We start from the raw sequence: 14,405 nt of genomic DNA, 5'->3' as shown, positions 1-14,405 counted from the left end.
CTAGTTTGAATTATTTTACATTTTCATTTCAGGGCCTTTTATAGCTGACTATTGCGGTATGGGCTTTGCTCATTGTTGAAGGTCTTACAGTGGCCTATAGCTGTTAATTTCTGTGTCATGTTGGTCTCTCGTGGAGAGTTGTCTCATTGGCAATCACACCACATCTTATTTTTTATATATGTTTAGTGTTCACTTTTGAATTTCAGACAAGACTTGGCAAAATTATTTAAAAAAAAAGAGCTGAAAACCAAGGAGCAAAAAAAGTTTCAAACAATTAACAACAGAAAAAGCATAATTCAATGTTTAGCTGCATGTTGGTTCAGATTCACTACAATTTTATATATGAATTATGATTGTATTAACCAATCAGGTACTTACAGGTGAGAAACACAGAACAGTATGAAGATTATTTCTAGCTCTGAAAATGAAGTAATCATACAGATTTTCTTGTGTTGGTGGACGCTTTGGGAATTCCTTCTTCATGACAGGAATCAATTCTTGGCATATTTCATCTTGCTCATCTTTGGCAAACAAATTGGAAACCTTAAAATATCAGGAATATAATCAATGAATGTTCACATCATGTAAAATTACAGATTAGTACCATTACATGTTTTACATAAGCACTACTCTTAAAGAAATGTCTGCTTTCTTCTGCTTTAAGGAAACATTATGGTCAACCAAAATACCAAACTACAATGTATATACAATAATCACACAATTAACACAGCACATAATAATCAGTGTTAAAGGAGTTGTACTGAATAAATGTGCCAACAGGAATGAGAATTGCAGTGCAGACCAAACATGAAATTCTTCTACACAGCTTTTAGTACTCTTATATCAATTTTTGTTTGGCACACAAAGATATTACGTTAGTAATCATTTGACTGAGGATTATCTTTGATACATAACTAGTGGCTCTAAAATGTGTTTTATTGACTGGTTTAAAGAAATATTATTGATGGCATGTTCCTGAAAGTTAAAATAAATGAAGATTGTTTCCATGGTACCCAAAAAATTGAAAGAAGAGTACATCAGTTTTTGTTTTGTATAATTTTCCATTATTGTTTTAGTCTTTGGGCAATCTGTAACTGTACCATCTTTAATAGTGTCATGGTTTTCAAATTTGAAAAAATAACTAGAATTTAAAAGTATAGGTTAATCAATTATAGAAATAAAGGAGGATGTTTGTATGGAGATGAATACTGAGGAAACCCTATACGATGCCCCAAATCCCTCCCCCTTTTCCCCTAAAACATTTTTGAGTTATAACTAGGATCAACATGGTCTTAAACATTAGCTTTACCTCTCCAGAACTCAACACATTGTTGAGATATTCCAAGAAAGCCTCATCTTTGATTTCATTATCTGTAAAGAGGAATGTAATGCCATTCCCTTCACCACCAGCCACACGATATAGGTACTTCAGATCATCCATCAGGTTACTCACATTGTAAGATCTATAATCAAAATAATTAACACTCAAAATGGAACCTTTATGACAGTACAAAGAACAAGTTAAACAAGTTGATAGTTTTTGTGTTACAAGTTTTGATATTAATAGAAAAGTGGAATTTACTTTTACTTGTTCATGAACTGTTAAAAACAAAAGTAAAAAATATGTAAATGTATTCATCCTTTTCAGATCTTCTGAGTAGAAATATTTATTTTTTCATGATGTTAACTGTACTAAAATTAATTTGGCAGGTCGACTTAATTATAAAATCATGACCATTACCTTGACAATGTGATTTGAAAGATTTTGTATCCAGCAATAAATGATGCCAGTCTAGTTAGAGACTGTTTCCCTGATCCTCCTACACCAACCAGCAATGCATTTCCTCTCTTGGTTCTTATAACTCTTGATATCTAAAATACATATTCATGTAAAAATCAGTTTTCATAGACATTTCAGCTGTCATAAATTAAGTAACAATTTCTAGTTATATCTTTAATTGTCAGGAAAACACCATTGCACCTGCTGCAGTTACAATGGCCTAGTTTAAAGAAAAGTGATTCCACCAAAATGAAATGGCAACTCAATCTGTAACTCATCTTCATACATTTGAACACAAATCAACTCAATATTTACAAGCACAACCTAAAAAGTTAGAATTTAGAAAGAAGAGAATGACAGATATGGATAACACTATGTGCTCAATCCTCTTTGGTTAGAGCCATATAAAAATCCTTTGCAACATTTTCTTTAGTTCAAACCAATCAGTTTAAGTTACACACAGTAGTTGCCATTTTAATGTATCGAGGTGTTGTCGAGATGTAAATGAAAAGTGAAAAAGTGAAGAAAAATATATGGTTTGTACCATGTTATACTTTATTTACATAAAAAGACAATATAAAAAAAAAAGATTAACTAATGGAAAAATTACAATATACAAAATATTGAGATCTTGACAGAACAACTCTAATCATTCACTAATTTGATATCTGATTTAATGTGTTGTTCAGCCACTGGATGATTATTTTTGAAATGATTTTTTGAATGATTTGTACCTTTGTAAGATAAAACATGTGGTCCTTGAAATATACCAAGACAATAACTATGTTGCCTTGAATAACTTTTCTATAATTATTTGTACCTTTATTAAATGAACCATGGCGTCCTTGAAAAATACCAAGTCCATATGTCCTCCTCTAACCAATTCATTATACTGCTGCATATATGTTAGTAGTTTTTCATTCAGGAACTCATAACTAGGCACCTAAATAATTCATATCAAAGCATCATTTCTATGTCTGAAACATTCTGATGTGATAAAGCAATACCTAAAAATATCCTCTCGTTACATTTTTACTGGGTACATTCATACATTAAACAGGTAACAGGTAACAATTGTTTACTCTGTAAAATGCCAGAAATTAAAAAGCTTGATTTCAAATTAGAACAAAATCAAGGAAATTTAAGAATCTAATAGGAAAATCATAATGAAGAAGGTAAATATGTAATCCTTTGTCCAATCTGTTATCTGTTACAATTTAGCCTTATTTCCCTTTAAATATTCTACATAAATTTCACCAAAACTAGAAGTTTGTTAAGGTGGTTCGAAGGTTTATTTCTTACAAGTTGTTTGCATCACTTTGTCATCAAGCTGTTGTTCCACCCAAATGATCTCGTGTTCACCTTAATTGTGGAAGGTTGTGCTTTTGAACCCATACAGGCAAAACAAAAGACCTTTAAACTGGTATTTGCTGTATCTCTGCTGTGTACACAGCATTTAGGAGAAAGAGCACAGACTGGTTGGCTCAAAGTCTTAGATGTCTTCCTGATGATTACTATATTGAGAACTAGCTTGTTAAATTAAAACTCCTACTAAGAATGTTGGTCTAGTACAAAGCAGGGAAAATATTCTTATAACTTTAAAAAGTTTTTGTCCCAAATATGCATTTTATTTTCCTTTTGCTGTTTAACAGCTATCCATCATCACTATCAACAATTTGTCAGTAACAAATTCAGACTGGGAATATCCTCAAACAACAAATTTCTTAACTTAATTTTTTTTTTTTATCTATTCAACATTTCATACTAACCAGTTCATATATTTTTGGTGCCTCCAATGCTGCATCCTCTGACTCTTCTCCTGTAGGTTCAGGAGCATCCTGAAGGAAATCTACAAAGTATGGTTCTTCAGGACATATACTTGCTAATTCCTCACTAATATTGTTCTTTATTACACCCTTCTGTGCATTTTCAAACCAATTCTTGTCTTCAAAATTAGTAAATCTAATATGAATAAAATAAAAAAAGAATAATTGTTCATGAAAATGTTTTATATGTTTCAGCAAACTGAACCAATATGTAATAATATAATAATAAATAATAAAAAACAAAGTGTCCATAGTACATGGATCCCCACTCACACTACCATTTGGACCTTGAAATTGGTGTAAAAACTCCATTTTAATCAAATTGGCATAAAATTGGAAAGATCATATCAAATGGAACATGTGTACTAAGTTTTAAGTTGATGGGACTTCATTTTCATCAAAAACTACCTTGACCAATAACTTTAACCTGAAGAGGGAAAGAATGGACAAAGGATGTACCCACAGACTAAAATTATAATACCCCTTTACTATTGTAGGTGGGGCATAACAACAAAAACTTTCAATATGTGGGGTAATGGGTACTTGAGAAGGAAATAACCCTGGAATAACATATCATATGTATTACACTTAAAACTTAAAATTTTACAACATTTTCAAAATATTTTAAAAGATTTGGTTGAAGGTATCCAGCAAATCAAGCAAATTGGCATTGGAACTGGGAGATGCAAGACATAAATATTAGAAGAGAAAGGACAAGAAAATTCCAAGACTCCTGATTTTGAAATTTTTACATATCCTTAACTATATTATTAGTCATTGGGCATCCACACACTGACTAATTTCATACCAGAACTTAAAATAGCTTTTATTAATTTATAAAGGGGAATAAATTTGAGTCATTACAGTTAAAATAATAAAGCATGCAAACCAAGAGTTTAAATGCCTTGCTTGCCAACTTTGTTTGGTTGTTTTCTCAGATATTTTTTATTAAGATTGATACCTAAATTCAATGGGTAGGTGGAGTTTAACAGTCGGTTTACTTTACACAAAGGTTTGATTGGTCAATGAATATCAAAATTGTTTCCAATATAATATGCATTGTCCAATCAACTCTTTTTTATGTAGTAAACAAACTGTTACTCTGCCTCTCCATTGAATTTAGGTGTCAATCTTAATTACAATGCCTGAGCAAACAACCAAAAGTTTGCAAGCAAGGCATTTAAATTGTTGGTTAGTATGCTTTATTATTTTAACTGTAAACTATTACATTAAAGAAAGTTGCAAAATATCTTTATTTCTTGTTTTACATTTCCGCTTTAAAAAAAACCAGAACTTTTTCCATAATAGAACTAACATTCTTCCTAAATAACTATAAAGCAAGTTTTAAAAACAGATCAGCAATGATGGCCAGGGTTTGCTTTTTTGAATGTTTGGTAGTAAAAGCAGTTTTTTTTGGTTTGCAGAAAGAAATATAAAAGAGTATGTTTTCGTAAAATTTCAGAGAAACAAAACAAAGAATATAAGGTCTTGGCAAAATCGCATTGCTTCTTTGAATGAAGCATAAAAGTCTAGTAGCAAGACATTTTAAGGGCTTGTGTATTTTGATATTACTGAACCTGCAAATAAATTGGTCCTGTTTACATTATACTGACCTATCAGCAATAGCTCTGGTACATTCATGTTTCCATAGACCCATCATGGTAGCCTCATCTTTACATTCAGTGCCTTGAATATTCAGCATGCCTTCCCATATACGAGATAAATCTCTCAAGTTAAAGATGTAGTGAAACTTTGCTGGTGTTGGCAACATTTTGACCTACACAAAAGGACAATCTTATTTATCATATTGCAGCCTGTAATAATCTTAAATGTTCTTCTGTATGATCAGTTAACAAACCTAACTAAAAGCTCTAAAGAGTATATATTCAGCCTTGATCTATGCTCTTGTCAATTTTAACCACTTGTCAAACCTTATCAAACATATGAATTATTGTGTTCAGTGGCACATAGTCAACCCATTACCATAATATGCTTTCAGAACTATTTTGTATGGCTTTTAAAAATTGATCAGAATTAAGTATAACTTCCAGTAGGAGACTGACTAAAATAAGAATCATAAATGCATCATTTAACTATAGCTTGGTGGACATTGGTACTTCTCCTGGTCTTCCTAAATTTATTCTTGCATTTTTGTCAAATTTTCAGGATAGTAAAGGTATCTCTTAATCAATGTTTGGTAACGATGTTTAAAACTTATCTTTACATACCTTAGTCATCTGCCAGAGAGTTCTGGTTGCTGGTACCAACAGCTGTACTAGGTCACAAACAACTGGCTCAAATCTGGTGGAACAGAAGTAGCCACATCCTATTATACCTAGTAAAGTACAAATTTATGCAGGGGCCATATAGTTTGAAATTTCAATTTTTTTGTCTGTTTTTTTTTTATACAACTAGCAAGTTGGTCAACATATCTGGCTAAGTAAGCAACTTTGTCACATTTAAATTCCCAACTTCGCTCATTTTCTGTCTTCTTCTATTTTTATATAAATTTTCTCTGATATGTACTTTTAAGCACCCATTATTCTATCTTTCTTATCTTTTTACCCATTTTTCTCTATTCTTTATCTATAAATTTAAAACATTTTCTTAATTCTGTAGCATATATATTTTCATCAAACGATACACATTTTAAAGTTTAGTATTGGTTGCTGCCAGACATAGCTTCAACCCTAAGTACTGGTATGCTAATACTCACTGAAGATTTTGTCAATAGAATTGTTTGATGGAAGAGTACAATTGAATATAGAAAACTGTCTTTTGAGTCTCTGTGGTATATCATTACGTCCTCCACCAGGCTGTATCATGGCTGCTAAAAACTGGACATCAACAATAGAGATAAATTCTCCTGGTTTATCTAGACTGTACATTCCATGCATTTCCATCATCTGTCTTGTGATTTCATTTGTTACCTGTTAAATAAATAATTCATTTTGATAACTTCGTTTAATCTTGTTTGAATGTCATTATTCACCTGTGAAAAGCTTAAATTGAAAGAGGGTATGGGCTAAAAAAAATATCTTTTAAAGTATGTGAACTTTTGATATGTTTACTTGATGATTTAAGTATTTGAAAAAAAATTCACTAGGTTCATTTTCTGAAATGTGAAGCTTTGAAACCAATTATTTTGCTGTAAAAAATACTTCCCAAGAAATAATCCATCCAGAACTTTGACTAAGGAAAATTGTCCATTGGTTCTCAGATCTTTTTCTATCAAAACATGATTCATTCTATTCTTAAACTGACCTATTTGGTTATAAAATAAAAGACCAGTTTAAATGACCAACCTGATCTCCCCATTCATTGATAACTGGCATATTGATATCATCCACAAAGACAGTCATCCTTCTCCCTCCTGGAGGTCCATATGTGCTTCCCATTCTTTTATCTACATAACTTTCAATTGTTCTCTGTAAAATAGTTTTAAAAATGAACAAAATAGAATTAAAATAAAAGGTTACAAAAAATCTATAAACTACATCTTTACATTTCCATTCATTCATTCTGAATTCTGGAAATCACAAGGTACACAAAACATTATAAAATGTTTTGAATTGTTCCATTCAAAATCACTCATCACCTTGCATAAAGATAAAAATTTAGCAATCCTTATTTTAGACAAACAGCTAAGAGCAGATAATATAAATCTGATGAGAGTTAAATCTGTTACATGCATTATATAACTATTGTGAATAAACCTCTCAAAAAACTTCACAAAAGTAGGCAAAGCCTTGGTTCACTTATTTCAATGAGTGAATAGAACTTTGCTTTTTGCCCTGTGTGATATGTATATGCATGCAAATATTTTTGAGAAGTGATATATTTTAACTTGAAAACTGTAGGAGTTTGACCGATTAATTATGCATCATATATGAAAAATTCAGCCAAAACTCAGAGTGAGAAGCCTGAAATTCAGTAGTTGTACTTTGTTACTGTGTTTCACATATGTTTTTCATTTGTTTTTCGTCTTCTTCTAAACAGGCAGTCAGTCTTCTCATTTAAATATTTGACATTTTGCTATGTTAGGCCTTTTATAGCTTTCTTTGCAGTATCATCAAATGCATATTAATGAATGGGTATAGCTCATTACTGAAGTTAGTACCATGACCTATAGTTATGATAGTTGCTAGCATCATTTTGTCTCTGGTAGAAAGTATTCTTATTTGCATTCATAACAATTTCAACTTTACTGTGCAGAGATTAATAATTTATATATGTACCTGAAACATCATAGGAATAGATGCAGATGAAAAGTTAAAACTTTTACTCAAGTGGCTATCTGGATCATATTTAGCCATATATCCCTTTATCATAACTGTTTTGGCTGTACCTTGTTCTCCAATTAGCAGGACTGCCTGAAATAGAGACATAAAAATAGCATATAAAAATAGATTAACCCTTTCACCGATAGCTGCCCAGACAGAAGCTACTCTGAGATGATGGCTTCCCTGGCTACTATTACTCAAGTGGGAGATCTTCATAATAAATGTCAATAAAAACTTGTCTGTAGTTATTTGTGTCTTTATTTCATTCACTAACACCATGTTCACAGTTTTGTTCATGTTTTGATAATTTTTTCTCCATAAAATATTCAAATTTTCAAATTTTCCGCATTATCTAGGTGAAATTCTTAAAATTCTGCTCTTTGACCCAAAATTGTATTTTTTTACCCAAAACGAAAATTTTTTAAACAAGAATGTGTCCATAGTACACGGATGCCCCACTCACACTATCATTTTCTATGTTCAGTGGACCATGAAATTGGGGTCAAAACTTTAAATTTGGAATTAAAATTAGAAAGATCATATCATAGGGAACATGTGTACTAAGTTTCAAGTTGATGTAACTTTAACTTCATCAAAAACTACCTTGACCAAAAACTTTAACCTGAACTTCACACTATCATTTTCTATGTTCAGTGGACCATGAAATTGGGGTCAAAACTATAATTTGGCAATAAAATTAGAAAGAACATATCATGGGGAACATGTGTACTAAGTTTCAAGTTGATTGGACTTCAACTTCTTCAAAAACTACCTTGACCAAAGACTTTAACCTGAAGCAAATGGACGCACGGAAGAACAAACGAATGCATGAACGGAGGCACAGACCAGAAAACATCATGGTCCCTCACTATAGTAGGTGGGGCATAAAAATTTAATGAGGCTGTATCAATTCCTTACACTGAACGATGTCCATTTGAAGTGTTTTGTACATAAAACAACATTTTATGTCAAAAAAGTATACTAGTTTGGCTTCAATCCTTCCATATTCTTTCAAGAAAAATGTTCCCTCATTTCAAATTCTCGTAAATTCCGTAAATTTCCTCTGATTTTGACACGGTTTTCAACAAATGGAAGGGCCATGTTTACACTTTCATCCTGGTATTCAACAAAGAAAGATAACTCATGTTTGCAATGTTTTGAGTGGGAAATATAAAAGAGGTATTCTGATCCCGGGACTCATCGTCAGCTGTCTGAAGCGTGAATCCTGTTAAACCCGGACTCATAAGTGAAAGGGTTAAGGACTGATAAATTTTCTGGGTGCACAGAATGTTTCTAAAAAATGGAATATGCTCTATAATGAACATTCAAATACATAAAAATATAAGGTTAAAATTGGGGGGGGGGGAACAATGCCATAATATCAGGTGCACAATTTCAATATTTGTGCAATCTAAGTTACAGGGATATGGGTTCAACAGAACTGTTGAAGGAGTCAACTGAACAAAGTAGGTATCTACTCTTTCCCAGCCTAACATTTGCATACACATATTTTTTGGGCTTATAACTGTAAGTTCAATATAAACTTTTTCCATTTAATTCTTCAACATGATTGACATAGTTTTCCTGTTTTTACAAAAAAAAGTTTTATACACAAAAGTTTTGTAACCAAATCATTTACACAATTCTATTCTGAACCAACCCGAGGCATACTTCAAACACAATTGTTTCATGACATAATTTTAACAAAAGATCTATCTACTTAATTTACGATACCTTATTTTGTTTTGAAACTGTTTCAATCAGGAAATTAGTCCTGATGTTGTCCACATTGGGTACCAGAATAGATGAGAATTCAGGTACACTGTCATCAGGGTAGATGTACTCCTCTACTTTGTTTGACCAATGACACCATTCACCTACAAATATACACAAAAAAAATAACGTAAAGTTTCCAACATTCTAAATAGAATTAGAGAAGATAAATATTTTTCATCTTTAATTATTACAAACTCAAAGAAATCTAACTATAAAGAGGTATCATTTGGTTTGTAATGAAATTAATCAAAACTTAAAGTCAGGTGGTATTGTAAAGTCATAAAAACTTATTTAAAAAAAAATTAAAACTATACAATACCATAAAAACGATTCTTACTGTTTTACTAGTTATTGTACCTTTCTCATCTGCCATATACTCAAATATAGTTTCATCATCTTGTTTAGGGGGGAAATTTAAGCCACATTCATGATTCATCATGAACTCTTCCATCTTGGCTCTATCTTCAAGTTCTAGTAATGCTCCAAGACTCCACATAACACTGAAGATGAACAGTTTCTCTAGATGAGGGGCCTGTAATGTTCCTTTATCGTCTCTCTTTGGAATCAGACCTTCCAACAACACACATGCCTGAAATATATTTTATATTTAGAAATTTTTGTTGATGCTCCTAAAGTAGCATGATTGGTTTAAACTCGACATATTTTTGGCTCTTTGAATGTTACAAACTTTCAGAGCTTGTTAATTAAAAGACCTTACTTTTTTTTCATTTCATAAAGGATATTTTTCATTCTGTTGTCAGTTTTTATAAACCATATAGACCTATCAGTAAATATTTTGAAAGGATAGAAGAACTTTGCAATGTTATCAATTTTACTGGCTAAACAATAAATCTTATGACTCTTCATTTTTGAATGTTTATCTAGAAACACAAACCTGTTTAATCTGATTACACTGTAGCACATCCATTTTTGCATTTAACTGTAAGTTGACATAAAGATTGACATCTTCATACAATTTGTCAAATAATCCTAAAAGTATATCTGCCTCAGCTGCATTTCTGGTCTTCAACCATCCCTGCTCAACATAAATAAGTATCAAATCTTATCATGTGTAACATACTCTTGCAGTGATGATTCTCAATAAAATTTTGGTTTTAACTTTGTTTGAATATAAGAAAGGTACAATCCAGTCCTATTCAAACTCTTACATGGTCAAGAGTTAATTTATTTGTCAAGGTTGGTAGGAAATCTGGTTTATATTTTCCACTTTAACATACAATAAAATCCAATCAAACCTGTATTTTGTATAAATGAGTATTTATGACTACACATTTGTTTACCAATTCAGCTGTTACAAAGCAAAATTTTTAGTCCTCAATCAATATATCCTTATTTTCTAGTGGCAGTCCAAATTTCCAGCCCTTCATTACAAGACCTATATATTGGTTTTATTGTTTAAATAATTTGTTCTAGTCCTGAACATGAATAAAATATTTGCCATTGGACATTAAGCAACCAATCAATCAATCATTCTTTTTTTATATGATTATTAGAGCAAAAGGATAAACAAAATAGTGAAAGAGCAAACCATTGGACTTCAATGCTACCACAGAGGTTCTACAAAGTATCTAATAAATTATAGTCACAATGTCACCATGGAACTTAAACAATAACTGTCTTAATAATATAAATCTTAAAGTTTACCTGTAATATAGGCCTCCAATCTAAAGCAGATGAACTCATGTAAACCATACCATTTCTAGAGACAGTAGCTGGTGATGCATTGTCAATGTTATGTACTTCAAAGACGATCTTACACTGAGGTGCCATTGGTATACGATCTCCATTAGCCAAAGTTAACGTCTTATTGTCATCCAGTACAGAATTCAAGTTCTCAATCCAGATTGCATCCACAGGGCCATCTAATACAATCCAAACATTTTCTCCTATAATGAAAGATGAGTATAGTTATAATAATTATAACTAATAGACTGAACACGCCATAAGTTTTAATTTACAATAAAGCTTCAAATATTAAATGGAAATATAATGAACTAGATATCATTGAGATGGGAGCCATCTCTGTGGGCCCCGCTGTCAATAACGTGGGGTAAATAAGTTGTATGGATAATCTGATATGAAGCATTATTTGAAGTTATTTCATAGTCTCACATGTGATTTAAATCTAAGATTTTAAGTTAAAACTGATAAATATTCTCAACTTACTTTCATAGTATAATAGTGATATGACTAGTACTGCATGATGTGAACTCATTGTTGACTACTCTAAGGTGACTTCTGGATATATGGATTGATATTTGAACAAAATGTTTAAGTGCTGCCCAATTGATATTTGTCACATATTTTTAGAATTATGCCTTCAATATATGCATTCAATATATTATGACCCACCAAGTATAAAGTATGAAATATTTACGGTTCTCGAGAGGTAGAGCGGACACAATTTGTTAAAAACAACGAACGGATGGACAGACCGACGGACTGACCTTTGACCTAGGATGCATACATTATGACACATTCTCTGGTGTTGGTTAATATATATGTTAAGTTGAAAATATTTGTCAGGTATAAAGTATGAAATAATAACAGCTGTCCTCTCAAAATATAGTGTGGATCAAATTTGTTAGCGATGGACAGACCAACAGACAGACAGACCTTTGACCTAGGAAGTGGTACATATACATGACACACCCTCTGGTGTTGGTTAAAATGGATGTCAAGTATAATATTTAAAATCATAACGGTTCTCAAGATATAGAGCGGACACAATCTTCACAACAGGACACGGGGTTGTCAACTGAAACCAAAGTTTTTTTTACGTTGACCTTTGACTTAGGAAGTTGTACATTCATCATGACATGCCCTCTGATGGTGGTTAAAATGGATGTCAAGTATAAACTTTGAAATCATAATGGTTATCTAGGTATGGAGCGGACACGATCTTCACCACAGGACACAGGGTTGTCAACTGAAACCAAAGTTTTTGACCTTCACCTTTGACCTAGGAAGTTGTACATACATCATGACACACCCTCTGGTGTTGGTTAATAATCATGTTAAGTATAAACTTTGAAATCATAAGGGTTCTCAAGATATAGAGCGGACACGGTCTTTACCAAAGGACACAGGGTTGTCAACTGAAACTAAAGTTTTTGACCTTGACCTTTGACCTAGGAAATTGTACATACATCATGACACACCCTCTGGTGTTGGTTAAAATGGATGTCAAGTATAAACTTTGAAATCATAACGGTTCTCAAGATATAGAGCGGACACTAAAGTGTTACGGACGGACGGACCGACTGATCACTATAGGGCGACCCGCCTTAGGCGGGGCCCTAATTATTTAATCTCCTTTCAATACAACAGAGGAACCAAAGATAAAAGATAAGCGACACAACCAGTCTCAAAAGATTACTGTGTTCCTCTTCAAAATTTAATCTTCTTAAAAAAAAAATCACAGAAGCAATTTCTTGCTTTTTGACAAATTCAATTTTTTATCTTTTCAGTTCTTTCAGATAAAAATCCAACCTTTTTTAGCTTTAAGTGTTCTTCTCCACAAAGTAGAAAAAATGCCATCAGTCCAGTCATTTGTAGCTACATCTAAACGTCCAAACATCTGAGGTGCTGTAATAGCCTTTGGATTCATTCTCATCTCCCTGTGTGGAGCACCACAATCTGCCATGGATTTCATCAGTACATAAATACAGCAGGACTTTCCTGCTCCACTAGGTCCAAGAGTCATCATACCATGACGTACCCTTTGTGTTTCAAAAAGCTGAAATATATGAGATAATACATTGTATAATTTAGAAAAATTCATTGGTTCCTAATATATCTCCGGTGCTGCTAATCTGTTAACACAAAATGCATTATAAAGAACAACAACTCTTTTTTAATTAGCTGGTACAACCAAATTTTGTAACAAGGGTGTCCCCTGTCTGGTCAACTTAGTACTGTGGTTTCAGGAATATACAACTACTATAATGTAAATAATTTAAAAAGGCTTTAGGTATGACCACTTATGGATGATGTCAAGGTACTGCTTCATTTTTTAACCATACAAATATACTTAATTTTTTGGAGCTTGTGTTTTATTGGCGATGGCAACAAATATTCACATAACATTCTCAAAACAAGAATGTGTCCAAAGTACACAGATATCCCATCCTCAATATCATTTTTTATGTTCAGTCGACCGTGAAAAAGGTATAAAATCTCTAATTTGGCATTAAAATTAGAAAGATCATTTCATAGGGAACATGTATACTAAGTTTAAAGTTGATTGGTCTTCAACTTCATCAAAAACTACCTTGACCAAAAACTTTAACCTAAAGCGGGACAGACGAACAGATGGACGAACGAACGCACAGACCAGAACACATAATGCCCATAAATGGGGCATAATAAGGCTTTTAAACAGTTTTTACCTGAACAAGTTTCAAATTCCATGGAGGATGATTTATCAGCCCAGCAGCTTCAACTTGGTTTGATATGGCAACTTGAAGATCAGCATAGGATGCACTGTCAAGAACAATGCCAGGGAACAAATCTGCTATCAAACTCATGAACAATGGTTCATCTTCATCAACCTTAAATATAGGAAAATTAAAACATGTCTCTTTCCTTAATAATATCTTTAAAAAACTAGAGGCTCTAAAGAGCCTGTGTCGCTCACCTTGGTCTATGTGCATATTAAACAAAGGACACAAATGGATTCATGACAAAATTGTATTTTGGTGATGGTGATGTGTTTGA

At 32.3% G+C, this 14,405-nt stretch overlaps 1 protein-coding gene across 1 annotated transcript in view; it reads right to left on the bottom strand.

The window, feature by feature from the left end:
- LOC134720925 (dynein axonemal heavy chain 8-like) overlaps positions 1 to 14,405 on the bottom strand; it is a 109,311-nt gene that overhangs the window by 39,422 nt on the left and 55,484 nt on the right. The window contains exons 45-60 of the mRNA XM_063583498.1: positions 14,078 to 14,239; positions 13,179 to 13,425; positions 11,331 to 11,572; positions 10,561 to 10,701; positions 10,023 to 10,254; positions 9,624 to 9,766; positions 7,845 to 7,979; positions 6,912 to 7,034; positions 6,323 to 6,536; positions 5,835 to 5,941; positions 5,220 to 5,383; positions 3,550 to 3,742; positions 2,601 to 2,723; positions 1,742 to 1,872; positions 1,310 to 1,463; positions 379 to 543 (exon numbers count right to left, since the gene is read on the bottom strand). Coding sequence (XP_063439568.1) covers positions 379 to 543; positions 1,310 to 1,463; positions 1,742 to 1,872; positions 2,601 to 2,723; positions 3,550 to 3,742; positions 5,220 to 5,383; positions 5,835 to 5,941; positions 6,323 to 6,536; positions 6,912 to 7,034; positions 7,845 to 7,979; positions 9,624 to 9,766; positions 10,023 to 10,254; positions 10,561 to 10,701; positions 11,331 to 11,572; positions 13,179 to 13,425; positions 14,078 to 14,239 — 2,676 coding nt within the window. The remainder of the gene's footprint in view (positions 1 to 378; positions 544 to 1,309; positions 1,464 to 1,741; positions 1,873 to 2,600; positions 2,724 to 3,549; positions 3,743 to 5,219; positions 5,384 to 5,834; positions 5,942 to 6,322; positions 6,537 to 6,911; positions 7,035 to 7,844; positions 7,980 to 9,623; positions 9,767 to 10,022; positions 10,255 to 10,560; positions 10,702 to 11,330; positions 11,573 to 13,178; positions 13,426 to 14,077; positions 14,240 to 14,405) is intronic.

The sequence above is a fragment of the Mytilus trossulus genome, chromosome 6 (genome assembly GCF_036588685.1).
Source record: "Mytilus trossulus isolate FHL-02 chromosome 6, PNRI_Mtr1.1.1.hap1, whole genome shotgun sequence".
In the NCBI taxonomy this organism is placed as follows: Eukaryota; Metazoa; Mollusca; class Bivalvia; order Mytilida; family Mytilidae; genus Mytilus; species Mytilus trossulus.
This window is presented reverse-complemented; position numbering and strand designations above follow the sequence as displayed.